This window comes from Urocitellus parryii, chromosome 9 (genome assembly GCF_045843805.1).
Source record: "Urocitellus parryii isolate mUroPar1 chromosome 9, mUroPar1.hap1, whole genome shotgun sequence".
NCBI classification, from domain to species: Eukaryota; Metazoa; Chordata; class Mammalia; order Rodentia; family Sciuridae; genus Urocitellus; species Urocitellus parryii.
Genome location: NC_135539.1, coordinates 6,592,066 through 6,617,462, shown reverse-complemented (window position 1 = coordinate 6,617,462; position 25,397 = coordinate 6,592,066). Strand labels below are relative to the sequence as shown.

Below are 25,397 nucleotides of genomic sequence, written 5' to 3'. Positions count from 1 at the left end.
AACTGGGTGAGTTGGGCACCTGAGACCTAAGGCAAGAGGGTTTTTATTTCCTGGGCCTGGGGAAGAGGAAACCCCCTATTTGGAGCTGCCTAGGGTAGGGTCCTGTTCGTGGGCCCTCTGGATACCCAAGCTTGCTGCTGCCACCCGACAACTGCCCAAACCTGTGCGGCTGGATTCCTGGCAGCCCCTGAAGGCCACAGAGGGAGCTCACAGTCAGGCTTGTCTCTATTTGTCATTCTTTCCACCAGCCCCTCATCCTTGAGATACAAGCCCCAGGGGCTGGATGACCTGGATGAACCCAACACCATCACTGGAGGGCTAGGGACCAGCCATTGTCTAACCCACTGTGGTAGGTTCCCACCCCACCCCTGCCACTGTGAAAAAGGCGCCTCCTACCTCCTCTGGTCTAGAGCCCTAGGCCAGCCCCTCACCCTGGAGGTCCTGCCTCCTGTGGGGAAGCACAGGGCACTGGTCTCTGGCTCCTTTTTTTTTTTTTTTTTCCGTGTGAGGAGGTTCTCAAGCTTTTGGAGATCACAAACCCCTTTGTCAATCTGATGTAAACATAAACCTCTCTTCCAAAAAGTGTTAAAATTCATACCCAGAAGGAAGGTTCCTGCTCCTGGGTTCTAGTCCCAAACAACCTGGAAGCTAGAACCCTCTATAAATAAAGTCTCTTCAAATGCAAAGCACTGAAGGCCCAACCGCCCTGACACCAGGTGTGCAGAAGGGGCACCTCCCAGTCCTGCCCTTACCAGTTTCTGGTGTCTGTGGCTAGGTCAGTTCCAGCCTCACCCCCAGCCCTCTCTTTCTTGGGAGGAGACATGGAGGTGAGAGACTGTCCAGGATGAGGGCCCACTCTGCATCTTTCAGAATCCACACACTTCTTTGGAAATCCTATGAATGCTCCCTTTTCAGATAATTATAGACGGTGGCTGACACCTGTAATTCCAGTGATCCAGTAACTGATGGGAGGCTGGAGCAGGAGGATCACATGTTCAAGGCCAGTCTCAGCAACTTAGCAAGACTCTCAGCAATCTAGTGTGAGCCTATCTCAAAAAATATCCAGGTATGTATCTCAGAGGTAAAGTGCTCCTGGGTTCAATCTCCAATACCAATAAGTAAAAGTAATAATAGTCCTCAGGGATTCTTTGTCCCCAGAGAAGGGCTTGAGGGAGTTCCTGAACCTCCCACAATGACAGGCACATGTGTGCAGGAGTGTCTTCCTTGGAGGATGTAGGTCCCTCAAAGTTTCTCAAATGGGTCTTTGAGGCAAGGAGGTTAAGGAGTTGGCTCTCCATGATGCATTCCTGGTAGGGGTCAGAATTTGAGCAGAGGTCTGTGCGATTCTCAGGCTGCCCCCAATGAGGAGGCTCCCAGGGCTCTTTCCTGCCGACTGGAAGGTGTGGCTCAGGGATACCAGAATCTTCCAGGTGTCTCCCCCGGGGAGGCCAGGACTGCACCCTGTCCTGGGCTGCCTGCCCTTTCTTGCTCCAGGTCTGTTCGCCCCACCCACCCCTGCTCGCCTCCCCAGCAGGCTCCTCTTTGTCCCCTGGTCTCTGGAGGCTTTCAGCAGCTCAGTTCAGCCCCCCCAGATTCGGCAGCGGGGGTGGGGCAGGCACACCTGAGCTGAGATAGAAGGCGGGTAGTTTTCTAGGCCGTTGTCAGGGCAATGCCACCTGAGCTGGGCGCCAGGCACCTGTTGCCCAGGGAACGGCGCGGGCGGGGCCCCTCCCCCGGGAGCCGCCAGGGCCACTGAGCTGAGACGGAAGGCAGATCAGATTCCGGAGAATCTTGGGCGGGTAGGGGGACCGAGAGGGGGTTCGATACTCGGGGAGGAGGGGCACATTTGCATCATGAAATGAGGCAGGGGGATGACAAAGGTGGCATGGGAGCGGGCAGGCTCAGAGGGCAGGCTGAGACTCCCTTTGCCTATTCCTCCGTCCCTAGCCAGTTACCTCGGTACCCGATCTCCCCTATTCTTCAACTTGCCCCACCCAGTCTTCTCATCCTGGTCCCTGAGCTCCAAAGCAGAGTTGTTCTTCCTCCCTAGGCCGCCAGGTCTAGGTAGACCCCCTCCCACTGGCCCTGAGGCTCCCCTACCGCCCCTCCCACGCACCTCCAGCTCTCCTCCTCCTCAACCCTCAGGTCCGATGGCCAATCAAGGCCTCCCAGCCCTTGGCTCTGCTCCTCCCCTGCTGGGTCCTTAAAACCCCGCCTGCAGCCAAGACCGGCAGAGGCCCCAAGTGGCACCTTGGCTGGTGGTACTCTGAAGGAACCAGCGCAAGCTGGGAGAGGAAGCAGCCAGCTGGGTGAGCTTGGCCTGACCAGACTGCAGGAGTCTGAGGGGCGATAGGCCACCAAGGGGACATAAACCCCTCAACTAAGTGGGACAGAGACTGGCTTTTGTTCCGTGAGGATCTGACACCTGCAAGAGGTCTACAGATGTGAGGACTGTCCTGACCTAGAGGCTTCGACTCATTCTCCCCTCTCCCTGGGCACTGAGACCCACCCACCTGACTCGTCTGGTCCTCTCTGTGAGTCAACCAGACTGCTTGGGGCTGGGGAGACCTGACTGAGGGGCAGATGGCTTCAACTGGTCTTGAACTCCTGGGCATGACCCTGGCTGTGCTGGGATGGTTGGGGACCCTGGTTTCCTGTGCCCTGCCCCTGTGGAAAGTGACCGCTTTCATCGGCAACAGCATTGTGGTGGCCCAGGTGGTGTGGGAGGGGCTGTGGATGTCCTGTGTGGTGCAGAGCACTGGCCAGATGCAGTGCAAGGTGTATGACTCGCTGCTGGCACTGCCCCAGGACCTGCAGGCCGCGCGTGCCCTCTGTGTCGTAGCCCTCCTGCTGGCCCTGCTTGGCCTGCTGGTGGCCATCACTGGCGCCCAGTGTACTACGTGTGTGGAGGACGAAGGCGCCAAGGCCCGTATTGTACTCACTGCTGGAGTCCTCCTGCTCCTCGCAGGCATCCTGGTGCTCATCCCGGTCTGCTGGACAGCCCACGCCATCATCCAGGATTTCTACAACCCCCTGGTGGCTGAGGCCCTCAAGCGGGAGCTGGGGGCTTCTCTCTACCTGGGCTGGGCTGCAGCTGCACTGCTCATGCTGGGTGGCGGGCTCCTCTGCTGCACATGCCCCCCACCCCAGTTTGAGCGGCCCCGTGGACCTAGGCTGGGCTACTCCATCCCTTCCCGCTCAGGCGTGTCAGGGCTGGACAAGAGGGACTACGTGTGAGGAAAAGGCTTCCTTCAGGCATCTGCACCTTCAGACTCTGATTGCAGCCTTGCTTCTAACCACCCCTTGCCTTGTGGGAGCCTATTTCTGCACAGCTGGAGCCAGACCTGGCGCTACAGATGTTCTCTGCTGATCTGGCTGAAATGACCCTTACTGGGGTCAAAATGGGGCCAAAGCTGCTGGTGCGCCAGACCACCTTGTCTCCCTTGTTTTCTTCTGTTGTCCAGGACATAGACTGACCTTTCTTCCTCTGAGCCCTCCCCTGCCCCAGGAACAAAGGACAGCATCTCCTTGTCTCCAAAATAAAGGAGATTGTGCTCTCCCTGCTTGGTCCATTTTGGCCCAAACTTCACCTGCATAAATAGGCCCTTTGGGACCAGCCAGCCTGTCAGTCCCCCAACTCTGCCCTCAAGTCTGGAATCTGGAATAAAAAGAGATCTTGTAATCAGGTTTCCTTTGCTTTGTACACTTGACTCCCCTGAGGTGTCAGGCCAAGGTCTGCTTCAGGTCCTGCCCAGTGAAGAACCTTTTTTACACCATGGGGTCAAACCCAGGAAAGATCTGGGACAAGAGATCATCATTGACTTGCATCCTCCTCCTCTAGCCAGGCAGGGCACTCCATCCCCAGCAAAAGCAAAGGCACAGAAACAAAACATACTTTATTTAGTAAAATCTCGTGTGGGCCAGACATGGGCAGATGTGTGCAGGGTTAGAGGTGTGGGTGGTGGGGTCTACAGCACAGCTGGGACCAGACTTGGGGAGAGGACGTGGTAATAATGGAGGAGGTAGAGGTCAGAAGACAAAGTGGTGGGCAGTCCTTTGGTAAATCATCAGGAGTCCTTCCTGGCCTGATGAGGAGGGGTGTGGCTGTCCATCAAAGTCTAGAGAAGCCCAGTCCCCAGAAACAGTGGGAGCTCTCCTCTGGATAGGCCATCTTGTGGTCCCAAAAGCCACAGCAGCAAGCAGCCTTCACTTTTGGTCCCACAGTTCCAGCTTGGCTTCCAAGATGGTGTTGCTCAAAGTGAAGAAGAATCCAGACACAAATTTATCCAAAGGTGAAATATGCCAACAGCAGAGCCCAAGTGGGAGTCTGGGTCATCTTAAAGAGATACCTTCCCCTCCCCCATTAAAAAAAAAAAAAAGCAAAAAACAAAATAAGAACCAAACCCAAAGCTGTCAGGCATCACCACTTCTCAATGGCTCCAGCTCAAGGGCTAAGGCTCCCTGGTTAATGGAGCCTCATTCCCCTGCTAGCATCAAACGTAATTCTTGGTGGGGTACTCAGAGGGTCCCCGAGAGGGGGAATGCGGGGCAGATGCTGAATAGCGGGCCATGTAATGGCTGGAGCTCCGGGCCTCTCCAGAGGGGCAGGTGCAGCACAGCAGTCCCCCACCCAGCATCAGAAGGCCACAGGCTGCCCAGCCCAAATACAGGGAGGCCCCCAGCTCTCTCTTCTGGGCCTCAGCCACCAGAGGGTTGTAGAAGTCCTGGATGATGGTGTGGGCTGTCCAGCAGACTGGGATCAAGGTTAGAACCCCTGAGATGACAAAGATGATCCCAGAAGTGAGCACCAGGCGGGCCTTGGAATCCTGGTCCTCCACACAGGTGGTGCACTTAGCCCCAGCAAGGTAGACCAGCAGGCCAACCAGGGCCAAAAGGAGGGTGATGACACAGAGGGCACGTGCAGCCTGCAGGTCCTGGGGCAGTGCCAGCAGCGAGTCATACACCTTGCACTGCATCTGGCCAGTGCTCTGCACCACGCAGGACATCCACAGCCCCTCCCACACCACCTGGGCCACCACAATGCTGTTGCCGATGAAAGCGGTCACCTTCCACAGGGGCAGGGTGCAGGAAATCAGAGCCTTTACCCAGCCCAGCAAAGCTAGGACAATTCCCAGGATCTGCAGACCAGCAGAGGCCATGGCAAGGTTGAAGGGGCTACATTACATGGGAGAACAAAAGCAGAAGAATGTTAAAGGGTGGCTGGCCCAGACCTTATGTCACAGCTGTGACTCCACACAGGATGCCAACAGCAGGAACCCCGGGAGTTGTCCACAGGTCCTGATATTGGAGCAAGCTGTACTCTGTGAGCCTCATTTACTCACGGTCAAAATTAGCATTTAATGCCTCCCTAGTTAATCACCTCTTCCCCAATAATGAAGGTTGCCCAGGTTTCTCCCACCAGGTGCGGCTGTCCAGCCTGGCCCAGCCTTGGAGGGGCAGGCAAGGTGCGGGGGTGACAAGGAGTTCCTTCTGGAAGGCCACCCCAATGACTGCCTGGGTTCACCCTCACTCTCCTTTGAGGGGCCAAGGAGTGAGCCCTCAAAATTGGGGAACTTTTTGTGCGTATTTAAACCAAAAGGCCATGTTAGGGTCCCAAGAGGAGATAAAACCCGAGGGTCTGTTCAGCTGTTCCTCCACCACTAAGCTGGCTGCACCTGTGTTGGTCAGGCCCAAGATGTCGGGCTCACCAACCGAGGGGGATCTGCCGGATCTAGCTACCCGAGGTTTCGCCCCCTAATGCGTCCCTACCCTCCTCTCCTTCCCTTTCCACATACTATGGCTTGACTCTGTGCGAGGGCACCCGGGCGGGTTCCACCACAGACCCCCTGGGCCACAGCTACAAGGCACTGAGCGCCGGGAGGGCCTTAATGGCGCGCCGGCCGCAGGGTTCCCTCCCGCAGGTGAGGGGGAGGGGAGTCCCGCCCTGGAGAGGAAGGCAGGTGGGGGAGGGGCTCGCGGAGTTTCGGTGCCTTTGTCCCTGGGGAGGGGGAGGGGCGTTTAACCCTTCTGGAACTGCGGAAGGACTGGATCCCCTCAATACAGCCTCAGGCCCAGGGACTTGCCCACCAGGTGGCCCCGAACGCGTCCCACCCAAGACCCCTGCGCTAGGCTCCGCAAGGTGTGTCTCCCAAGCCCAATACACACACTAGCCCCGGGCTCACCTGCGTGAAAGACCTGAAAGATCCGTAGGCCGAGTGTGGGGACGGGGGGGCGGAGACGGGGGTCTTAAAGAGGCAATGACGTCACTGGGCCACCTCCCCCGGGGAGGGGCAGAGACCCCGACCCGATCCGCAGTGGGCGCGAACGCTTCCCAAGCTAGTCAGAGAGGGGCGCTAGAGACCCAGACTGCTGCACCTGCAACCGGTTGGGATTTGGGGACCCTGGTTGGCTGACACCTCAGCCACCACTTATTAGCACTGTGACCTCGGGAATTCATTCAACTTTCCCAAGCCTCAGTTTTCTACTCTGAAAAATGAAGACAGCAAGCATGCATTTTAGTATGTATGTCCTAAGGTATAAATTAAAGAGAACATTATTACACTACTGGAGTGACTCTGAATCATGTACAGCCAGAGGAATGAGAAGTTGTGCTCCATTTGTGTACCATATGTCAAAATACATTCTACTGTAAAATTAATTAATTTCAAAAAGGAACATAATTTTTGCTATTGTTGCAGCCCCGGAGGGGGGGGGGCCCTTAAGAAAGCAGCAGTTAGCCTCACGCAGTGGCGCACGCCTGTAATCCCAGCGGCTCCTGGAGGCTGAAGCAGGAAGATCGAGAGTTCAAAGCAGCCTCCGCAATTTAGCGAGGCCCTAAGCAACTCAGTGAGACCCTGTCTCTAAATAAAATATATAAAAAAGGGCTGGGGATGTGGCTTAGTGACTAAGCGCACCTGGGTTGAAACCCCAGCACCAAAAATTAAATTAAATTAAAATTTAAAAACCAGCAGTTACCCCCTGATTTAAAGAACCTTTGGTCATGTATAATTAATTGGAACAATTTTTTTTTTGTAAAGAATCTTTGAGAGGACTGGGATGTAACTCAGTGGTAGAGTGCTAGTGCAGGAGGTCCTGGGTTTGATCCTCAGCTTTGCAAAACAAAATAAAATTTTTTGAAAGATCTCACAGAGTTAAAAATTATATAAGAAATCAGTAATTATTTTTATGGGTTGTTTCATATCTGATTCACCCTATCCCACAAGTTCCGGATTTGAGCGCCGAATGGGCAGAGCCGGATCCGCATGCTTGCAGAGTACTGGAAGCCTTCAGCGCTGGGACTGTTTGTTGAAAGAATGACTGAAGGTAGCGGGCCGCACAGGGAGGAGCATCCCGGAGCGGATGGCCGGGCTGGAGGAGGCCAGGGCCCCGCCCCGGAAGGCGGGGGCGGGGGCGGGGCGGCGATACCCTGTCTCAGCCGCTCGGCGGCCGGTGCAGACGGCAGTGGCCTCCCGGCGCTTACTATGGCTCTTGACTCGGTGCGCCCGATGCTGCGGCTCCTCGTGCTGGGGCTCGGGCTGGGGCTGCTACGCGCCGCAACCGGGGAGCAGGCACCAGGTATGCGGGGCACAGGGGCTGGGAGCCAAGATTGGGTGCCTGGAGGACCATCCGGAACTGGGAAACGGGACGGACGTAGAGATCCGGGGTCAGGTGGTCCTCAGACTCCGTGTGTTCTAGTGGGGAAGGTCCAGCACACTCCCAAGTTTCATTCCTACTCTGGGCTCTCAGTTTCTCTGCATGTCCAATTGGGGTGTGGGGTCTTCTGCCCCAAAAGTCCGTGCCAGAAGTGGAGAGGAAGTTTAAGGGCGGGAGGTTTCTTCGGTAAGAGGGCACACCCCCAGCCTGGTCTTTAAGGGTCTACCCAGCCCCAGTGATTGAAGAGTCGGGGGGGGGAGGGTGTTGGGAATTCTGGGGGTCTGTACCTTCTATACCATGTGGGGTGCCCCCTTCCATCCGGTGACTTCAGTGCCCAGCTATGCGGGAGGAGGGACCGGGGTCGGGCCGGGTGCCCAGGAGTGAGTCACCCACTGGCGGCGGGGGGGTTGTGGGGACCTGACCCCTCTCCCCAAAGTTCCACGCTACTACCCCCACCCGCACTGCCATCTCCCGGTCATGCCGTTCGGTCACCTGTGAGGAATGCGGGGGGGGGGAGGGCGCCGGTGACTCACGTTATTCGAGCCGACCGACCCTGACCTCAGCCCCCAGAATAGCCGCGTCCCGCCCCCATCCTAACCCGCTGCCCCCTCCCCAGGCACCGCCCCCTGCTCTAGCGGCAGTTCCTGGAGCGCGGACCTGGACAAGTGCATGGACTGTGCGTCGTGTCCCGCGCGACCGCACAGTGACTTCTGCCTGGGCTGTAAGTGGGGTGCGGGTCCGGCGGCAAGTGGACCTCAGTGGAGCCGAGAGGGTAGCTGCGGGGGGGGGGCTAGAGGGCTTCGGATCTGGGAAATTAATCCCCAGAAGGCGCAAGTGGGGTGCAAGCTTGAGGCTCAGTTCTAGGGGGCGGGGCTGGTCCGGAGAGGGTCGAAGTCTGACTTGAATCTTGGTCCCCAGGCGCTGCGGCACCTCCCGCCCCCTTCCGGCTGCTTTGGCCCATCCTGGGGGGTGCCCTGAGCCTGGCCCTGGTGCTGGCACTGCTTTCTGCCTTCCTGGTCTGGAGACGGTGCCGCAGGAGAGAGAAGTTTACCAGTAAGTGTGCCCCGCCAAGCCGCCTACCCCATCGATCTTCCACATTTCAGCTGCTCATGACCCACGTCTTATCTTGCAGCCCCCATAGAGGAGACTGGTGGAGAGGGCTGTCCAGGTGTGGCGCTGATCCAGTGACTGAGCACCCCCACCGACTGTGCGGCACTCACTCAATCCGTTCATTCATTTGTTCATTCATTCTGGAGCCAGCTCCTGCCTCCCAGACACAGGCCTAGCCAGGTTCCTCCAACCACAGGCGGGGCAGGCAGTGAATCATCCCTGAGGCCTGGGCCCAGGGTTCAGGAGAGCCTTCCAAGGAGTCTGATTGCCCTATGTCTGTCTGGTTCCAGGACAGAAAGGGAGCCTCAAGCTGGCTCACACTAAGAAACTGCAGCATTTGCACAAGGGGGGGTCTCTCCCTTCCCCTGATGCCCTGAATGCCAGGCTGACTTCAGGGGCAGACACAACACTAGGCCCGACCCACACAGATGGACTGAAACTCCTCTAGGGGTCCTCATCTTGGGGGATTAGGGCCCTGTTCTTATAGGGGGCTGGCCCTCTAGGAGGGCTGGCCCTAAAATACAGACCCCTGCAACCCAAAGGGGGGAGGAGATATTTATTTTGGGGAGAACTTTAGAGTGGTGGGAGAATTTATTAATAAAAGAATCTTTAACTTTAAATGGTTTGGAGTGTGGCATGATCCTGGGCTTGACTCCCCAGAGCTAGAGGGAGGGAGTGAGTCAGGCTGCCGCGCGGGGGCGGAGGGGGGGGTGAGGCTCTGACTCACACATTCTCAATGCCTGGAGCCCAGCCTGCCAGGACCTGGCCAGCCGTTTTCCAGGGAAGATCTTGAGGAGAAACACCAGCATCCAGCACCCCACCCTTCCCAAAGGCCTCAGGTTTCAGACTGAAGACTTCAATTGTTCAGCAATTTTTAATTCCCTTTTTCAGGGCATACATCCCCTTCCCCTGCTGCTGCCCTCCCATCCCAAGGTCCCATTGAGTTCAGTGTCCTCCTCTCTTGAGGGAAGGTCCTGTTACCCAAACACCAATCTGGAGGAAGATAAACAAGCAAGCACCTTGTCCCTTCCTGAGGGTTGCAGTCTCCTCTAGGGAAAGACATGGGGAATGATGTTGCCCACTATTGCTCAGAGGTCCATTATGTCCCCAGCTGGGGTTGCAGGATAGTGGGGACTAGGAGTATCCCCCAGCCTGAGCAGCCGAAGAGTCTCAGGGATTAAATTCCCAGGATAGCGCCAGAGAAGTAGTTCTGAGCAAGGACTCCTGGAAGAAGAAGAAATGACAGTCAAGACACTGGGCTGAAAACTGCCTGGACCTGGTGGGTCCAGGTTTCTCGGAGTCAAGATGTGAATCAGCACAGAAATTGACTACAAGTTAAAAATAGCATGATGAGGCAGGATATGATGAGTGGCAGCTCTGAGGACCCATTATGATCCTCTGGAAGACTTAGTGGAGATGCCTACCTCAGTGAGGGCAGGGCAGGTGGAAAAGCCATGGGGGGGCTGCAGTAAGGGTGGTCATTATGTAGGCTCAGTCGAGAGAAGTGGGTGGCCATGTTCTCCTCAGACAGAAACTGCTTTCGTAAGGGCTCCCTGGGAAGAGATGGGGAGGAAGGCAGGCAGGGATATTAAGAGGGGAGGTAGATTGGTGGGCATCAGAGGAGACTGATATTGGAAGTCCTCCCTGCCCTCAAACTCACTGCTCCTCCTCCAGGCGCCGCTTGGTGCTCATGGGCATAGCTCCTCGGAGAGGGGAGCTGGGAAAAAGAGAGAGCCAGGAGCACCCCACCTTTGGCCCCTTCCCAAAAATCTATCCACCTGAGCTTGCAGCATCAGCACCTGAGCACCCAGCCCATTCCTGTGATGATGGCACCTAAGCCACCCCTTCTGGTCATCAGAATACCTGGAAGGTCTAAACCCCAAGCTCCCAGCCTCAGCCATACCTCAGCTTAAGTCCCACAGTTTGCTCCACCCGGTATCAACCCTTAGGCCAGCCATGAGTCCCCAGCCAAAGCTGCGCTCCTCAGTCGTACCAACCCAGGGATCCCATACGTACCTGGCGTCCTGGCCTCGAGTCGCCCCTGAGGCGGTCCGTGGATCGTGAAGGGCCCGACCTGGGGGGCCCCGCTCCAGGGGCTGCTGAAGGATCATTGGGGTTCAGGGTATTAAGGCAGGAGGGGTAGGATCCGGGTGATAGGGGCGGAGCCTCCGAGGGCGTGACCCACTGCGAGGGGCGTGGCTTCTGGCGCGCGCAGTGGCGAGGCCTGCGCAGGCGCGGAAGACGAGCGGCGCGTGGCTGGAAGGCGCGTAGGTTCGGCGGGGTGGGGGAGGGGTCCCGACGTAACAGGGCAGCGGCGCCACTTAGTGTCGAGGGGCTTCGCGGCGCTCTCCTCTGTTTTTGGGGTGCGTGAAGCACGTGGTAGCCACTTTTCGCGCTCGGCCGGCCGGTAGTGTCGAGACACTGTGCCGCGGAGGGTAGCCGCCTGCGCGTACGTCCGGAGTCAGAAGGCTACGTTCCGCGCGGAGCACTCTGGGAATAGTAGTTCCTGCGATGGAGCGCGCTGCCCCGCTAGCGGTGCCTCTGGGTCAGGTGAGTGGGTTTTGTGCGCGGTGCCTTCTGGGGATTGTAGTCCATGCTTTGCTTGAATGGGATGGACAAGGAAAGATGAGGCAGCCCTGGTTTGCGTGGGCGGTTTGTGGGATTTGGACTCTAATGGGGGGAGGGACAGGAGAGTAACCCAGAAGGGCCTAACTTGGATAGGAATTAGATGTTGGTACCGGTTTTTTTGTGCAGGAAAAATAGAGCCATTTAAAAAACAAAATAGTTGAGGCCTGAAACGGAGACACGCCTGGGGACTCGAGGCTCAGGCAGGAACATCACAAGTTCGAGGCCAGCCCTAGCTACATGGCAAGACCCTGGCTCAAATTAAAAAGAACTGGGAACCTCTCGAGGTGGCACACGCGTGTATTCCCAGCTCCTTGGGAGACTGAGGCAGGAGGATTGCAAGTTCAAGGCCAGCCTAACCAACTGATCGAGGTCATATGCAACTTAGTGAGACCCCATCTAGAAATTTAAAAAATAAAAAGGGACAGGAATTTAGCTCAGTGGTAAAGCACCCCGCTTCAATCCCCAGTGCCAATAAATAATAACAACAACAACAATAATAATAATAATAATAAAAAGACCTGGGGATGTAGCTCAATTGTAAAGGGCCCCTGGGTTCAATACCTAGTACCCACCACCCCCAAATTAACAGAATAACTGTAGAAGAGACACTGTTTTGTGATGCTGGAGATCAGTCCCAAGACCTTATCCACGCCAAGTATGCGCTGCACTGCCAGCCCCAAAGTACCAGTTTTTAAGCACTTTCTATGTGACAGCCCCATGTGAAGCTCTTTATATACATTAGCTCACCTAATTGTGATAGACTCTCCTGTGACCTCCATCTGACCACGGGAGAAACTGATAAGAGAGGTTTTGGTGCTTGCTTAGTGGTCCACTAGACATCATTTCTGCTCCTCTTTCCTCACCCTCTTCTTGGAGCCACTCTTGGTTATGCATGGGCAAAGTGCCTTTGTGGTGGGTCACCTCAAAAGAGGGCTGAGAAGTCTTGGCAGTGGGAAGCCAGGCCTGTGGCAGGGAAGGCATGAAGAAGTCTGTAATTGGGGGCCTCATCCAGCTTCTCCCCACAGACAGAGGTGTTTCAGGCCCTGCAGCGGCTGCACATGACCATCTTCTCCCAGAGTGTCTCACCCTGTGGGAAGTTCCTGGCGGCAGGCAACAATTATGGGCAGATTGCTATCTTCAGGTACTCTTGTCCCTTGCTCCCTACCATGTGTGAATCCTGGTATTTGGCCCTCCTGCTTCTGACCTGGCCTTGCCTCCCCCCTGCAGCCTGTCTGCTGCTTTGAGTTCAGAGGCCAAAGAGGAAAGCAAGAAACCCGTGGTGACTTTCCAAGGTGGGTATAGCCATCAAGTCTGGCTTAGAGGACCCTGAGTGGAAGAGGGGACAGGGTGGGCTAAGGTTCTTCATTTCTTTTCAGCCCATGATGGGCCCGTCTACAGCATGGTCTCCACTGATCGACACCTGCTCAGTGCTGGCGATGGGGAGGTGAAGGCCTGGCTTTGGGCAGAGATCCTCAAGAAGGTAAAGAGTCTAGTGGCTGGGGAAGGGTTGGCCTGCCCGATGCCAGGGAGAGCCTTTGAGGTCACCTGGTGTTTTCCCTTACAAAGGGCTGTAAGGAACTGTGGCGTCGTCAGCCCCCATACAGGTGAGCCAGGGCCACTTGGGTGGAAGGCAGGTAGGGTGAGGGCACTAGCCTCACTGATGCTGACCCTGCTTTTTATCCCCCAGGACCAGCCTGGAAGTGCCTGAGATCAATGCCTTGCTGCTTGTCCCCAAGGTCTGATCCCTTTATGACAGTCTGATCCTTCATCCTCTCCCTGTCTTGATTTGACACTGACTTCTAGCTCTGCCCTGCTTTCCTTTGCAGGAGAATTCCCTCATCCTGGCTGGGGGAGACTGTCAGTTGCACACTATGGACCTTGAAACTGGGACTTTCACGGTGGGTGAGCAGGGCCCTGGAACTGGGGCAGATCAGAGCCAGGGGGAGGCACTCTTCCTGGGTCCCCCTTTACCCTGACTCTCTCCTGCAGCGGGCCCTCCGGGGCCACACAGACTACATCCACTGCCTGGCACTGCGGGAACGAAGCCCTGAGGTGCTGTCAGGTGGCGAGGATGGGGCTGTGCGACTCTGGGGTAAGTGGGTACAATTGGATGGTAAAATAGGTAAGGGAGGCTGGGAATGGTAGGGCTCATAGGGAGCTCTCATGATTCTTTCCCCACAGATCTCCGAACGGTCAGAGAGGTCCAGACAATTGAGGTCTATAAGCACGAGGTGAGGACAGGACTCATACCTCTGTTCTCTATGCCCCCAACTCCCCAAAGTTGTCTTCACCTTTTCCCTCCCCCGTCAGGAGTGTTCAAGGCCACACAACGGGCGCTGGATTGGATGCTTGGCCACTGACTCAGACTGGATGGTGAGCCTGCAAATTGTGTGGTCAGATGGGGTGGCAGCTCTGGGCCCTGTCAGCTGAGGGCCCATGGCTCTCAGTGGCTAGGGACTCCTACCTTTCTTCCCAGGTCTGTGGAGGGGGCCCAGCCCTCACCCTCTGGCACCTCCGGTCCTCCACACCCACCACCATCTTTCCAATGCGGGCACCACAGAAGCATGTCACCTTCTACCAGGACCTGGTAAGTCCCTCTGTTTCACTTCTGCCACCCCTGCCTGGCTCCCCTCTCTAGTCCTGACCCCACTCCCTGTCCTCCACAGATTCTGTCAGCTGGCCAGGGTCGCTGCGTAAACCACTGGCAGCTGAGCGGAGAGCTTAAGGCCCAGGTGCCTGGATCTTCCCCAGGACTGCTCAGCCTTAGCCTCAACCAGCAGCCAGCAGCCCCTGAGTGCAAGGTGGGTGAAGCAAGGGGCTCTGGAGAGTCACTGGAGCCTTGGGGAGTGTTGGCAGGTCAGTCATACCCTTCTTGTCCCTAGGTCCTGACAGTCGCTGGCAGCAGCTGCCGGGTGGATGTTTTCACCAACCTGGGGTACCGAGCCTTCTCCCTGTCCTTCTAACATCCGACAACATACCCCCACCTTAGGGATTTGGAGTGTTTATCTTTTTTCTTTCTTTCTTTCTTTTTCTACAATAAAGTTTCAGGCTTTTCTTCCATGTGCTTCCTTCCCAAGAATGGAGGCCAAGTCCATCTAGTGGTTTATATATTACTCTGTCTGTTCTTGATACATAAATACCCACACCCACCCCTGCCCTGGAGCAGCCAGAGACTCAGGGAGCCTAGCACTTAGAAATGATAGACCTATACAGATTGCGAAAATAGAAGCTCTGTTGCACCTGCCCCCGCCACCCACCTGGGGTCTCTAGCCCCGAAGCTGCCCCTACTCCCATAGAGCCCCTGTCTAGCCTCCTGGGGTGAAGAGGGCGCCAACCCCACTTGGAAGACATCCAGGCCCTGCTGCTCCATTGGCCCTTAGAGGAAAGTATGCCCCAGAATGAGTCAAGGCTGGTCGCCTTGGCCCAGCCCTCAGGTCCTTCGGAAAAGGTTGCTGAGGAAGCCGCCGGCAGGCCCGGGGCCCAGGCGCAGTGAGAAGCGTGCTGTGGAGCGGCGTGGGGTCGATGCTGCCGCGCTCAACTCGTTCTGGCGCTGTGAGCGCAGCTGCTGCCCGATCACCACCTGCATGTCGTCCTGCGGGAGGAGGGGCGAGAGGAGGTCAGCGCTCAGGTCCCACTTGCCCCAGGCCCCGGCCCCGGCCCCGGCCCCGCCCCCGCCCCCGCCGCTCACCTGCCAGGCCTCCAGCTCCTGCGTCAGCGCCACCTTCTGGCGGATGGTGCGCAGCAGCTCCCGGGACAGGGAGTCCCTCTCCAGCGAAACGCGGCTGAGCTCCAGGGACAGTTCCACGGCCCTGCCGGCGGAAAACAAGTCCGAGGGCGCCGGGGACTCCAGGAGCCAGGATGGTAGTGGGCTCCTGGGCCACGACGGGAGGGGGCTCGCTAACAGCAAGACCACGGAGGGCAGAGGGCCCCTGGGCCGGGGTGGGGATAATAACCCATATGGTGGAGAGCAATTAAGAGCACAGAAGGACCAGAGTACCGAGGGGGCTTGTCTCCCCGCTGGGGCGGTGGTGAAGGGTGGCAATGGCTCACTTGTTCACAGCCTCGTCACGGTCCAAGAGGGCGCAGTTTAGGGCCTCCGCGGGATTGTCCTCTGCCCGCAGCTCCTTCTGCCTTTGCAACTCCTCCCTCAAGGTCTGCAGCTCTTCCCGCTGCAGTGTGATCTGCACAGGGGAGCAGCAGAAAGGTGGGTCCCGGGCAGCCTAGGCTCCAGTTCTCCCTGGCTCCCCCTCCTGCTCCACTGTGCAGAAGGCTCATGGATTCAGAGGCCCTCAGGCTGGTGCACGGTGGGGTGGGGCAAGCCTGGTAAGGTGGTATTTGCAGAAAGGTAGCTGGAAGAGGCAGTGCGTGTATGGGAGGGACAATGCGCCTGTGGGGGCCGTATACATTAGTTCTTTTTGAGACAGGGTCTTCCTAAGTTGCCGAAGGTCTCCTTAAGTTGATGAGGCTGGTCTCAAACTAGCCATCCACCTGCCTCAGCCTCCCAGTTGCTGGAATTACAGGCATGTGCCATTACAAATTCATGTATAGAAGGCTGAGTGAGCACAGGATGGGAAGTGGAGGTGGGAATGAACTGGGGAGCTTATGGGACTCTACATCCAGCACTAAGCCCTTCCCCCACCTCATCTTGCAGCCTAGCCACTTCCTCTTCCTTCTCTTCTAGTATCTCCACTGGGCTTAGAGGTGCTCGCTTCTTAGGGGGCTCCAAGCTCTCCTCCTGGGGTGAAGATGGGGGTCTGGATGCCTCTTGGGTCTCCAGGGATGGGGTGATCTGTGGGCCAAAGGAATCAGTCAGTACCCTAGCTGAATCAGGAATCAGCGCCCCTAGCTGATGATACTGGTTGGGGGCTCATGGACTGCGAGCTTACCTGGGTGTCTCCACATACACTGGTGCCCTTGTCCTCGTACTGGTGGCCTTCGAGGCTGTGGGCCAACTCCGATTGCAGTGAGGCACTAGAGACGTTGGCGTCCTGAAGGCGTGACTCCTCTTCCAGCTCCAAGACGCGCCGCTGCAGCCTCCGCAGGGCGCTCAGCACTTCCCCAGCCTCAAGGCGAGCACGTTCCAGCTGCAGAGGGCCAGAGGGCAGTCAGCCTGAATGCCAGCGCCTGCATCTGGTGGTGGCCCACAGAGGGCGCCCGAGCGCCGGCAGCCTTGAGCCTCAGCAGCCCAGTGCTGCAGTTTCTGGAGCGCAGAACTACTTCCCCTGGACGGATGTCAATTTCCTCCGCTATAAAATAGGGCGCGCCGGGCATCATCCTTGCCTGTTCCACCTATCAGGTCACTTCACAGCGCAGTCCCCTCCCCTGTCCAGTCTAACTTCTAATTCTCACTAATTGCTTAGATCCAACTCCTAAGCCTCATGCCTCACCACAGCCCAGAGGTGGGTGCCATTACCATTCCGTATCACAAATGGGAAAACAGGCTGGGCGCTCCACAATAGTAACAAGAGACAGTGGGATAAAAAGCCAGGCAATCCAGAGCACATATCTCTGAGGTCTCAAATATCAGAGGTCCTTCCCTTTTTTGTTCCTTTTCTCCATCACTACGACTCCAGATGTGGATAGTCTAGACCAGGCATTTCTGGCCTGAACCCGGGTCTTAGCCCTCTCCCAAGTCTCCCAGCCACCAGGCTCTGATGCATTGAGAGCACACCTCCCCTGCTCAACAGCCCACTGTGGCTCCCACTTGCCTCAGGCTCATGCCCACGTTTTTGTGACCCAGGTGCTGGGTTTCCAGTGATCAAGGGCTACATGACCCAGAAAGCCCTGAGGCTGTTGCTAAGGACCCAGCTGTCCCCCTCCCCCATAGTTCACCTCGAGGCTGTGCTCCTTCTTCTCCCTCCGTAGCAGCAGCAACTCCTCATGAGTAGTCTGCAGTCTGCCCTGGCCCTTGTCCACCTCCTCACGCAGGCTTCGGATCTGTGCCTCCAGGTCCTGCCGGCGGCTCTGCAGCATCTGGTTCTGGGGGAAGGTCTCAGGGTGGGGTGGGAAGAGTGGGCCAGCCCCATGGAGCCCCCAGCCCAGTCTTTCTGGTTCAAGCTGACCCCCAACCCTTAACCCCCAGCCCCAGCAGGCACTCACCTCCCCCTGCAGACTCTCTAGCCGCGTTCTTAGCTCTGCCCCAGCCAGGGCCTGAGCCTGGCACTGACCCCGAAGGGCGTCTAGTTCTCTCTGGAGCTCCTGCTCAGTCTGGGAGGCCTGGGTGGGGGAGGGGGCAGGGGAGCCCTCAGCTGGCTCAAGCTGATTCCCACTGGCCCCACCCCACCCAGGCCCAGGGATCAAGGCAGTCCCACCTGGGCCAGCTGCTGGCTGAGCCGGAGGTTCTGCTCACTGAGCTCACTGAGCGCCTGTGCGCGCTGGCGGCCACTGTCCTGTTGCTCTGAGCGCTGCTCTCCCAGCTGGGCCCTCAGCGCCTCCACGTCCCCCTCCAGCTCCACAGCCCTGGCCTCCCACTCAGCGCCCCGGGCTGCCAGGCCCCTGCGGAGCTCATGGTTCTCTTGCTGCAGTCGCTGTGGGACCAGGCAGAGGGTCAGACACAGAAGGAGACATAGGATTGGAGCAGACCCAGAGATGGGGATGGAGGGACAGACAACCAGAGACCAGTTGGCCAGGAAGGGGACGCTCTTGGCACACTGAGTGAGACCTGAAAGCTAGAGAGGAGAGTCAGGGAGAAAGCACGACACAGCACAGCCCAGAGAATCAGAAGGCAGCAGAGGAAAGCAAGAGAGAGAAGGGGCCAGGCCAGGCAGGACGGTGATGCTGGCTGCGGGGCGTGGAACTCCCCAATGGCCACTCACCTCTGGCTGCTGCCTGAGCTTCCGGACCCGAGGTCGCAAGCGCCGTTTTTGGCGCCTGATTCTGGCTGAATTTAAGCCCCGGCCCATTATGGCTTCACACAGCTGCAGTGTCCTGGGGGCTTTGCAGGCCCAGTCTCTGCCCAGCCCCTCTCCCCCAGTTCCCTCTAATTAACTCTGGTCAGCCCCGCCCTGGCCCCACGCCTCTGCCTGCCATCCCCAAAACCTGTTGGACCAGCGGGGGGACGCGCTTGGCACACCCAGGTGCCCAGCATGAGGAGACAGACAAGTTGGGGGGCTACTCTCTCTAGGTCCTCAAGGCACAAAGGCCTGGGCCAGGTGACAGTAACCATGATTGTTACAACTATTAGCAAGTATTCCTGCCAGCTGCCTGTCAGAGCTTACCTGGGCCATTTTATTCAATCCACTAGAGAATGCTTAACAGACTCAGGGGGGCTGAATGCCTTGCCCAAGGACACAGTTAGTGGAGCAGGGGTGCCAACAGGCAGCAATGTCTTAACCAAATACTGTGGGGGCAGCCCTGCTGAAGGATGAAGCTGGCAGGTTAGGATCCCATTGTCCTGGCCCTGCTGCTGCTGCCATGTGGTCGGGACAAGTCTCTTTAATGTGTCCATGTTTCATCCCTCCCTCCCTCCATCATCCACCATCCATTCTCCATCTCTCCATCCAATATTTCCTGAGTTCCTGTTCTGGGGTCTCTAAGTCGATAGACCACCAAGTCCACTGCCTCAAGCAGCTTAGTGTCCAGAGGGCCACAGGCAAATGGATACAGACTTGAGCCAGGTAATCTGAGAGACAGTAAGGGCCGTGAAGAAACCTGCAAAGTGGTGAAGAACAACCGGGGTGGGGGGTGGGGGGGAGCTGTCAAGGAGGCATTGATTGGGTTGACTCCTGTAGTCAACCAGGAGGAGGGCTGTGAAACAGCAAGATAAGGGCCCTGCAGGAGCAAGCTGCAGTCACTCTGAGAATTGAAAAAGAGAAGTGGGTGGGAAGGATGGCAAAGCCAACAGGTCAGGGAGGCCAGTGGACTTGAGGGACTCTTAGGCTGTGGCAAGAGTTTCAGTTTCATCTTAAGTGTGATGGGGAGCCATGGGAAGATTCTGAGCCAGGAGAGAAATGATCTGATTTGCAGTGTTTGAAGTTCACTGGCTGCTCCTTGGGAATGGGTTCCAGGAGGCAAGAGGAGTCAGTGATAGGGCACTGAAATGCCTTGAGCAGAAGCAATGCCCAGGGCTGCCATCAATGTAGAGGCTGCAGAAGTGAAAAGTGGGACAGATTTGGAAGCTAGTGTATAGGATTCAATGGGGTTTGCAGATGCGGGGGATAGTGCATGCCTATGGGGAACCAAGTGTCACATTGAGATGTTATTAGGTTAGCTTGGTGGGAGAGGTGCAGGGCAAATGATTGCCCAGGTCAGCTCAGAGTGGGGATTGGGCCAACAATGCAAGTACACAAGGAAGCTTAGGAGTCCAGATGTGAGCCCCAGCCTGGGCAGAGGGAAGAACTGTTCCCACTTCATGAGGCTAGGCAAAAATGAACTGAGATGATGCTTGGAGGGGACTTGGCCAGGTGAAGGCAGGGAGTGGCTCTCAGCACCTGTTAGGTGAGAAGCCAGAGAGCCACAAGGGTCTGTGGCCTAGATCTTGACTTGTCCTCAAAAGTCTTTTATTTATTTATTTAGTTTTTTTGATGCTTGGGATCCAAACCAGGGTCTCACGCGTACGAGGCAAATGCTCTACTCCAACTTAGAATTTTTGTTCTTAACCACTGGGCAACATTGCCAGGACAACAGGCCATCCCTGAACTGTTCAGAGGCATCCTCCTGCGCACCTGTTCTCCCCCTGCCACCCACCTGCCCCATGCTCTTGTCTCCTCTCCTTGTGTGGTCCCCTTCTCTGGTCCACCCCAGGCATGCCTGTTTTCCACCTGCCCTCCGCCCAGGCCCTACAGCCAGCTCACTTCCTCGTGCTCAGCGTGTTGGGCACTCAGTGTCTCCAGCTGCCTCCGCAGCTCCTCGTTGCGCTCCAGAAGCATCTTGCCCAGTTCTGCCGCCAGCAACAGGTCTTTCTCCTTCTGCTGCAGCTGCAAGGCCAGGTCCTCAGGCTCCTCAGGCCCTGGGCCCCCTCCCAGGAATGAGTCTCTTCGCTCCAGCACAAAGGGGAAGAAGCCATCCTCGCCACTGGGGGAGGCAGCCCCGGAGAGCAGCCCTGACCGGAATCGTGGCCCATCTGGGGAGCTCATGACATCTGCAGCATCTGTGGGGACAGATGGCTGTATGACATACCACCTCACAGCCCTTCAGGCTTGCCCCCTGCTGGCCAATACCTGGCCATCCCAGTCCTGCAACCTCAACCTCCCTGGGCCACCAAGGGTTAATGATCTGTGTTTTGGCCACCCAGTTCCGTTAATGTCCCCAGGGTAGAGTGGGTAGACTGAGGCAGAAAGCAGAAATGAACTTCTTTGCCTTCGGCTTTTGTCCCAGGAAGCCTCTTCTCAGTACTCTGGAACCACAGACCACCCCCGACAGTCCCTGCTTCCTTCTCACAACCTGCTGTGGCTCCCAGCCCCTCACTAGGGGGCAAAATTTCCCAAACCCAGCTTCCTAAGGACTCTGAGGGTTGAATCCAACTTCTCTCAAGGATGCAGGACCCTCCCCTCACCTTTGAGGACTTTGGTGTCCTGACACCTTTGCCCTAGGAACCCAGTACCCTCCCCTGGCAGAAGCCCAGCTCCCCCCTCACTGCCCTCCCTAGGCCTTCTTCTATTATCTCAGGACCCAGGGGTCTGTTCTCGACCCCTGCAGACCTGGAGTCCTCACCCTCAGCGTCCACCCTCCTGGATTCCCAACAAAGTCCCCCGATTTTTGCAAGACCAAGCAGGTCCCGCCCCCACCCCTCTGGATTCAAGAACGCTCACGTCCAGACCCCCGGGTTCCCAGGGCCCTGGCGTCTGGCCCAGGGCAGGGCGAGGTAACAGGTTGTGCCGGCCAGCGCGCAGCCGCCGCCACTCCGGGTTTCTGTTTACTTCCCGGCCCGCCCCTGGGGACCCGAGCCCTGTGATCCCCGATGGCCTCCCGGGGCCCAGGGTCCAGGGGCTCAGGTCACACGGGTTACCTGCTCAAGCTCTCTCGAGGGTCCCGCCCCCTAGACACACCTGAGAGCGCGTACACGCGCACCTGTCCTCCCTTCCCTTGCCGGTGTCCCAGCTCAGCCCTGCCCGCGGAGCCCAGGTGTCGCGGTAGTTCCAGTCCAGCTGCACCAGGATCGCATAGAGGATCTCCCTGACCCCAGTCCCAGGCGTTCGAAACCCGGCCACCACCTTCCCTCCTGCCAGTGTCCCCACTTCCCGGAGGAGCCAGGCGACCGCCCGGCTGCCCCGGTACCCCTCCCAGCGACCTGGTCCTGCCTGGTCCTGCCTACTCCTGCCCGAAGCCCGGAGGGCCCTGCCCTCGGCGCCCCCTAGGCTCTCACCAGTCGCGCCAGGGCTACCTCCGAGGTCTCTGCGTCCCCTCTTCCGGAGGCGGCGCCAGGTGCACAACCTGCACAGGTGAGGGGGCGGTGCCGCGGGAGGGGCAGGGGCGCCCCTGGTGGCCGGAATGGACAGGCAGAGTCAAAGGAAAGTCGCCTCCACTCAGAGACACTGGCCCATCTTACTGTTGTGGGAAATGACCACTGGAAACATTAAATGAGCATCTACTGTTATGCAGATCCTATGCTGAGCATAGAGGTCCCTGTGGGACAGGAAATGATTAACAAAGAACATGGTAAGTCCTCTGCAAAGGAAGCCTTTTATGGGCATAACTTGTTTACCCTCATGACACCTTAATGAGGTGAGACCCACTATTACCTCCACCTCAAGCAATCTGAGGCACAGGGAGGTCGACTACCTTGCTTGGGTCCCATGCACAGAACTTAACTCTGGTGTTGCTCTCTACTAATTGTCATGCTGCAGATCAGGACACTGAAGCCAGCACAGTAAGGTGACTTGCCCATGGCCACCCCTGAGCTCACATGGCTCCAAACTTGGGACTCTCAGTTCCTGTAATGTGCAGGGACTCCTGTTCCAGACAAGGACAGAGGCCTTGGTATGAGGGAGAATCCAAGGCAGGAAACGGGGCCAGCCGTGGTGCAGCTTGGGCATGCACTAGTGTCCAGCCATGGTCTTGTGCCTTGTCATGATTTTCTTCAGACCCCAGGTCTCCCTGAGCTGGATGGGGCCCCTGGCCTGGAGAGCAGCCATCTGAAGGGCTGGGTGGAGCCTCATAAATGTTAACAACAAGTTCTCTGGGGAAAACAATAGCCCTGACTTGCATTTGCCAATTTCCATAGTGTAAATGCTCCTTTCTGGACAATTTCAAGTTTGCCACGACTTAGAACTGAGTAGGAAGAACAGTTGATGTGTATAATTGGCCTTATTTTATTTTATTTTTTATAGAACTGGGGATTAATCTAGGGCCTTACACATGCTGTGTAGGTGCTGTACACTGATCTACTCGCCAGCCCCATAATTAGTTTTTGCCAGCCAGTATCAGCGGGGTCCACACACCTCTAGCTGGGAGTCAGGACCCCTGAATCTTGGGACCTAGGAGCCTAGTTATTTGGGATCTAGTAGAAAAATAGGAGGGCAATAGGAGCTGGGACCCTTGGAGAGATGGTTGGGGAACTAGAATTCTGGATCCTAGGGCTGGGACAAGGCTTCCTGTCAGTCAGCAGAGAAGAGAGGGCACCAATTCTTTCTTTCAAGGAGAGCCAAAGACTGTCATACAGCTTCATTGCCTGGCTGGCCGTAGTGGCCATACCTATCATCCCAGCAACCCCAGAGGCCGAAGCAGGAGGAGTGCAAGTTAGAGGCCAGCCCCGGCAAACTAGCATGGTCCTAAGCAGTTTAGTGAGACCCTGTTAAAAAAAAAAAAAAAAAAAAAAAAAAAGCAGGGCTAGGGTATAGCTCAGCAGAGCTGAAAAATTCCCAGTCTCCCCTTGGTATTGCTGCCTGATTCCTTGGAAAATATAAGCTCAGTGTCTCCTCCAGGTGTCAGAGTCATGGCGCTGGCCCCACCACACCACACCACACTCAGCACACCTTTGTTGAGCCCTCTTGCCAGGCAGGGGCTGAGCTCCTCTGGAACTGAAATGGCCAAGGACCTCCTCCCAGGAGCTCACAGTCCACCCACGATGTGGGAGTGGGTGTAGACCTATAAACCAGAAATGAATCAATAAAACAACAGAGCAAAGAGATTTGGCTCATGGGCACTGGCGTCACATGGCTTCAGAGCAAATCCCAGTTTGGTCACCTACCCGATGTGTGTGCCTGTGCCATTCAACCAAGGAACCTCTGAAGCCCTCAGTTTCCTCATCTGGCAAATGGGGGTGATGATAACTCCCAGCTTATAGAAGCGAAGGCTGAAACACAGGCGAGGTGCCACACTTGGCTGGTGATCCTCTGCAGGGTCACAGAGGTGATTCACCCACATGCTACATTGTTTTCCTCCTCAGGGGAACCTATGAAGTCATACCATTCACAGGTGGAAGCCAGCTCACAGGTAGGGAAGCCAGCTCCAAGGGTTTTGTGTGTGGGCACATGAAGACCCCTCATCCTGGCTTGCCTGGCTCCCAGCCCTACTTATCCTTTGGACATTTGAATCCTATCCTCAGCCACTTCTGGACCCAGGAGTCCTGGCCCCACCTCCCTGCTGGACCTTAGTTCTGACCACCAATGTGATCAGAGCCTCCCAGCACTATCCCCCTTCCTCTACCTCAGGCTCCCTGCTGATAAGCAGGCAGAGGAATGGGAGGGCCTGGGAAGCCCCAGGGAAGCCCTGGAGAGGCTGGGAGTAGTTCAGGGAAGAAGCCAGGGCAGGAGCCCCACCCTCATCTGTTCTCCAGCTTAGCTCAGCGAGCAAGATAGCTTCCTGGAAACTCCAGGCCCAAGTCCAGTCTAAACACCTTTCCCCACCTTCCTTGCCACCTGGTGAGCCCCTAGCAATCCACAGGGGTGGAGAAAATTGTCTACCCTGGGGAAGCCTTCCCAGATCTCACAATGCCTTGGCCAGTCTACACGGGACATCCAGAGGCTAGCAGAACCCCACAGCCCTGCCTGAACTTCCACACAGGCAACCCAGCAAGAATGGCTTGGTTCCAGGCCGTGGCGCCTCCAGGCTTTTATGATGCATACAATCTATGAACAATAAGTAGTATTGTTTGGATTTGTTTGAAAAAAAATATAAAACATTTCACACTGAATGCATTGTTTAGTTACTTGCTTTTTAAAAATTTTAACATTATTTTTCCAAGTATTTTTCACAACTTAGAAAAAAATCAACTCTATTGAGGTAGGTATTCGTTTCCTAAGGCCAATATAACAAAATGTCACTTGAGTGGCTTGAACAACAGTATTTATTTCTGCCAATTCTGGAGGCCAGAAGCCTGCGGCCAGGCTGGTTCCTGCTGGAGGCTCTGAGGGTGGATCTGGTCCTTGCCTCGGCTGGAGGAGGGTCCCTGGTGCTCCTGGGCTTGGCAGCAACACTCCACTATTGGGTTCCACCTGACCCTGGCCCTCTGGGTCTCTGTGGCTCAAATGTCCCTCTACCTTCATTGATAAAGACACCAATCATCTGATTTGGGACCCACCCTGAATCCAGGATGATCCATCTTGAGATCCTTAATTTATTTGTGCAAAGACCCTATTTCCAAATAAGGTCATATTCTTAGGTACTGGATGTGTCTTTGGAGGCACAATTTTAACAGTACAAGAAATAATTTACATATAATTAAACTCACTAATTTTGAAGGTTTCTGTTTCTTTTTTTGGGGGGGAGAGGGTGTTGCTGTGGATAGAACCCAGAACCTTGCATATGTTATACAAGTACTGTGCACTGAGTGACATCCCTAGTCCCTAAAATGTTTTTCAGATTTACTCAGAATGATGCATTTGACTATATTTTGTGCTTATTACCAGTTGTGTAATATTTCATTTAATGTTTAAGTCACAGTCCTCTCTGTCTTTGAACCTAGTACAATATAACTCAGCTATATCCCTAATCCTTTATATTTTATTTTTATTTTATTTATTTATTTTTGGTACAGGGGATTGAACCCAAGGGTGCCTAACCACTGAGCTACATCCCCAGCCTTTTAAAAAAATATTTATTTTTCAGTTGTAGGTGGACACAATACC

The 25,397-nt window shown here is 56.2% G+C and overlaps 6 protein-coding genes across 7 annotated transcripts; 3 read left to right on the top strand and 3 right to left on the bottom strand.

Annotated features, from left to right (window-relative positions):
* Positions 1-2,583: 2,583 nt before the first annotated feature.
* On the top strand, positions 2,584-3,237 carry Cldn9 (claudin 9). Its single transcript, XM_026385643.1, has one exon. It carries the CDS (start codon positions 2,584-2,586, stop codon positions 3,235-3,237), a length of 654 nt encoding a protein of 217 aa, XP_026241428.1.
* Positions 3,238-4,493: 1,256 nt separating this feature from the next.
* On the bottom strand, positions 4,494-5,159 carry Cldn6 (claudin 6). Its single transcript, XM_026385636.1, has one exon. It carries the CDS (start codon positions 5,157-5,159, stop codon positions 4,494-4,496), a length of 666 nt encoding a protein of 221 aa, XP_026241421.1.
* Positions 5,160-7,427: 2,268 nt separating this feature from the next.
* On the top strand, positions 7,428-9,376 carry Tnfrsf12a (TNF receptor superfamily member 12A). Its single transcript, XM_026385516.2, has 4 exons — positions 7,428-7,575; positions 8,270-8,374; positions 8,572-8,706; positions 8,786-9,376. Exons 1-4 carry the CDS (start codon positions 7,482-7,484, stop codon positions 8,839-8,841), a joined length of 390 nt encoding a protein of 129 aa, XP_026241301.1. The 5' UTR covers positions 7,428-7,481; the 3' UTR covers positions 8,842-9,376.
* A 242-nt stretch (positions 9,377-9,618) lies between these two features.
* Hcfc1r1 (host cell factor C1 regulator 1) lies at positions 9,619-11,212 on the bottom strand. 2 transcript variants are annotated; one of them, XM_026385344.2, is made up of 4 exons: positions 10,780-11,212; positions 10,424-10,480; positions 10,188-10,316; positions 9,619-9,987 (listed from the first exon to the last, which is right to left on the bottom strand). In XM_026385344.2, exons 1-4 carry the CDS (start codon positions 10,872-10,874, stop codon positions 9,852-9,854), a joined length of 417 nt encoding a protein of 138 aa, XP_026241129.2. In that variant the 5' UTR covers positions 10,875-11,212; the 3' UTR covers positions 9,619-9,851. The 2 variants fall into 2 exon arrangements, with proteins under 2 accessions (XP_026241129.2, XP_026241130.2); XM_026385345.2 differs by lacking the exon at positions 10,424-10,480 and having other exon boundaries at positions 10,780-11,208.
* Positions 11,213-11,229: 17 nt separating this feature from the next.
* Thoc6 (THO complex subunit 6) lies at positions 11,230-14,445 on the top strand. Its single transcript, XM_026385343.2, has 13 exons — positions 11,230-11,313; positions 12,417-12,532; positions 12,619-12,683; positions 12,768-12,871; positions 12,958-12,995; positions 13,079-13,127; positions 13,218-13,289; positions 13,381-13,483; positions 13,573-13,622; positions 13,702-13,764; positions 13,868-13,978; positions 14,058-14,192; positions 14,274-14,445. The coding sequence occupies exons 1-13, from the start codon at positions 11,275-11,277 to the stop codon at positions 14,352-14,354; spliced, it is 1,026 nt and encodes a 341-aa protein (XP_026241128.1). The 5' UTR covers positions 11,230-11,274; the 3' UTR covers positions 14,355-14,445.
* A 376-nt stretch (positions 14,446-14,821) lies between these two features.
* Positions 14,822-20,465, bottom strand: Bicdl2 (BICD family like cargo adaptor 2). The gene is made up of 9 exons (XM_026385654.1): positions 20,184-20,465; positions 17,703-17,918; positions 17,491-17,607; positions 17,224-17,370; positions 16,278-16,475; positions 16,031-16,180; positions 15,442-15,572; positions 15,080-15,200; positions 14,822-14,983 (listed from the first exon to the last, which is right to left on the bottom strand). The coding sequence occupies exons 1-9, from the start codon at positions 20,463-20,465 to the stop codon at positions 14,822-14,824; spliced, it is 1,524 nt and encodes a 507-aa protein (XP_026241439.1).
* Positions 20,466-25,397: the final 4,932 nt, after the last annotated feature.

Bases quoted from the DNA above. Each gene is read 5' to 3' on its own strand.
- Hcfc1r1 (XM_026385344.2), bottom strand. From the start codon at position 10,874: ATGATCCTTCAGCAGCCCCTGGAGCGGGGCCCCCCAGGTCGGGCCCTT. The intron at 10,317-10,423 runs GTGAGTTTGAGG...ATCTCTTCCCAG, and splicing joins CGGCGCCTGGAGGAGGAGCA to GGAGCCCTTACGAAAGCAGT. The intron at 9,988-10,187 runs GTAGGCATCTCC...TTCTTCTTCCAG, and splicing joins CCTGCCCTGCCCTCACTGAG to GAGTCCTTGCTCAGAACTAC.
- Thoc6 (XM_026385343.2), top strand. From the start codon at position 11,275: ATGGAGCGCGCTGCCCCGCTAGCGGTGCCTCTGGGTCAG. The intron at 13,765-13,867 runs GTGAGCCTGCAA...CTTTCTTCCCAG, and splicing joins CCACTGACTCAGACTGGATG to GTCTGTGGAGGGGGCCCAGC. The intron at 14,193-14,273 runs GTGGGTGAAGCA...TCTTGTCCCTAG, and splicing joins CAGCAGCCCCTGAGTGCAAG to GTCCTGACAGTCGCTGGCAG.
- Cldn9 (XM_026385643.1), top strand. From the start codon at position 2,584: ATGGCTTCAACTGGTCTTGAACTCCTGGGCATGACCCTGGCTGTGCTG.
- Cldn6 (XM_026385636.1), bottom strand. From the start codon at position 5,159: ATGGCCTCTGCTGGTCTGCAGATCCTGGGAATTGTCCTAGCTTTGCTG.
- Tnfrsf12a (XM_026385516.2), top strand. From the start codon at position 7,482: ATGGCTCTTGACTCGGTGCGCCCGATGCTGCGGCTCCTCGTGCTGGGG. The intron at 8,375-8,571 runs GTAAGTGGGGTG...CTTGGTCCCCAG, and splicing joins CAGTGACTTCTGCCTGGGCT to GCGCTGCGGCACCTCCCGCC. The intron at 8,707-8,785 runs GTAAGTGTGCCC...CTTATCTTGCAG, and splicing joins CAGGAGAGAGAAGTTTACCA to CCCCCATAGAGGAGACTGGT.
- Bicdl2 (XM_026385654.1), bottom strand. From the start codon at position 20,465: ATGAGCTCCCCAGATGGGCCACGATTCCGGTCAGGGCTGCTCTCCGGG. The intron at 17,919-20,183 runs GTGAGCTGGCTG...CTGGTCCCACAG, and splicing joins AACACGCTGAGCACGAGGAA to CGACTGCAGCAAGAGAACCA. The intron at 15,573-16,030 runs GTGGGGGAAGGG...TCCCCTGTGCAG, and splicing joins TGGCTAGGCTGCAAGATGAG to ATCACACTGCAGCGGGAAGA.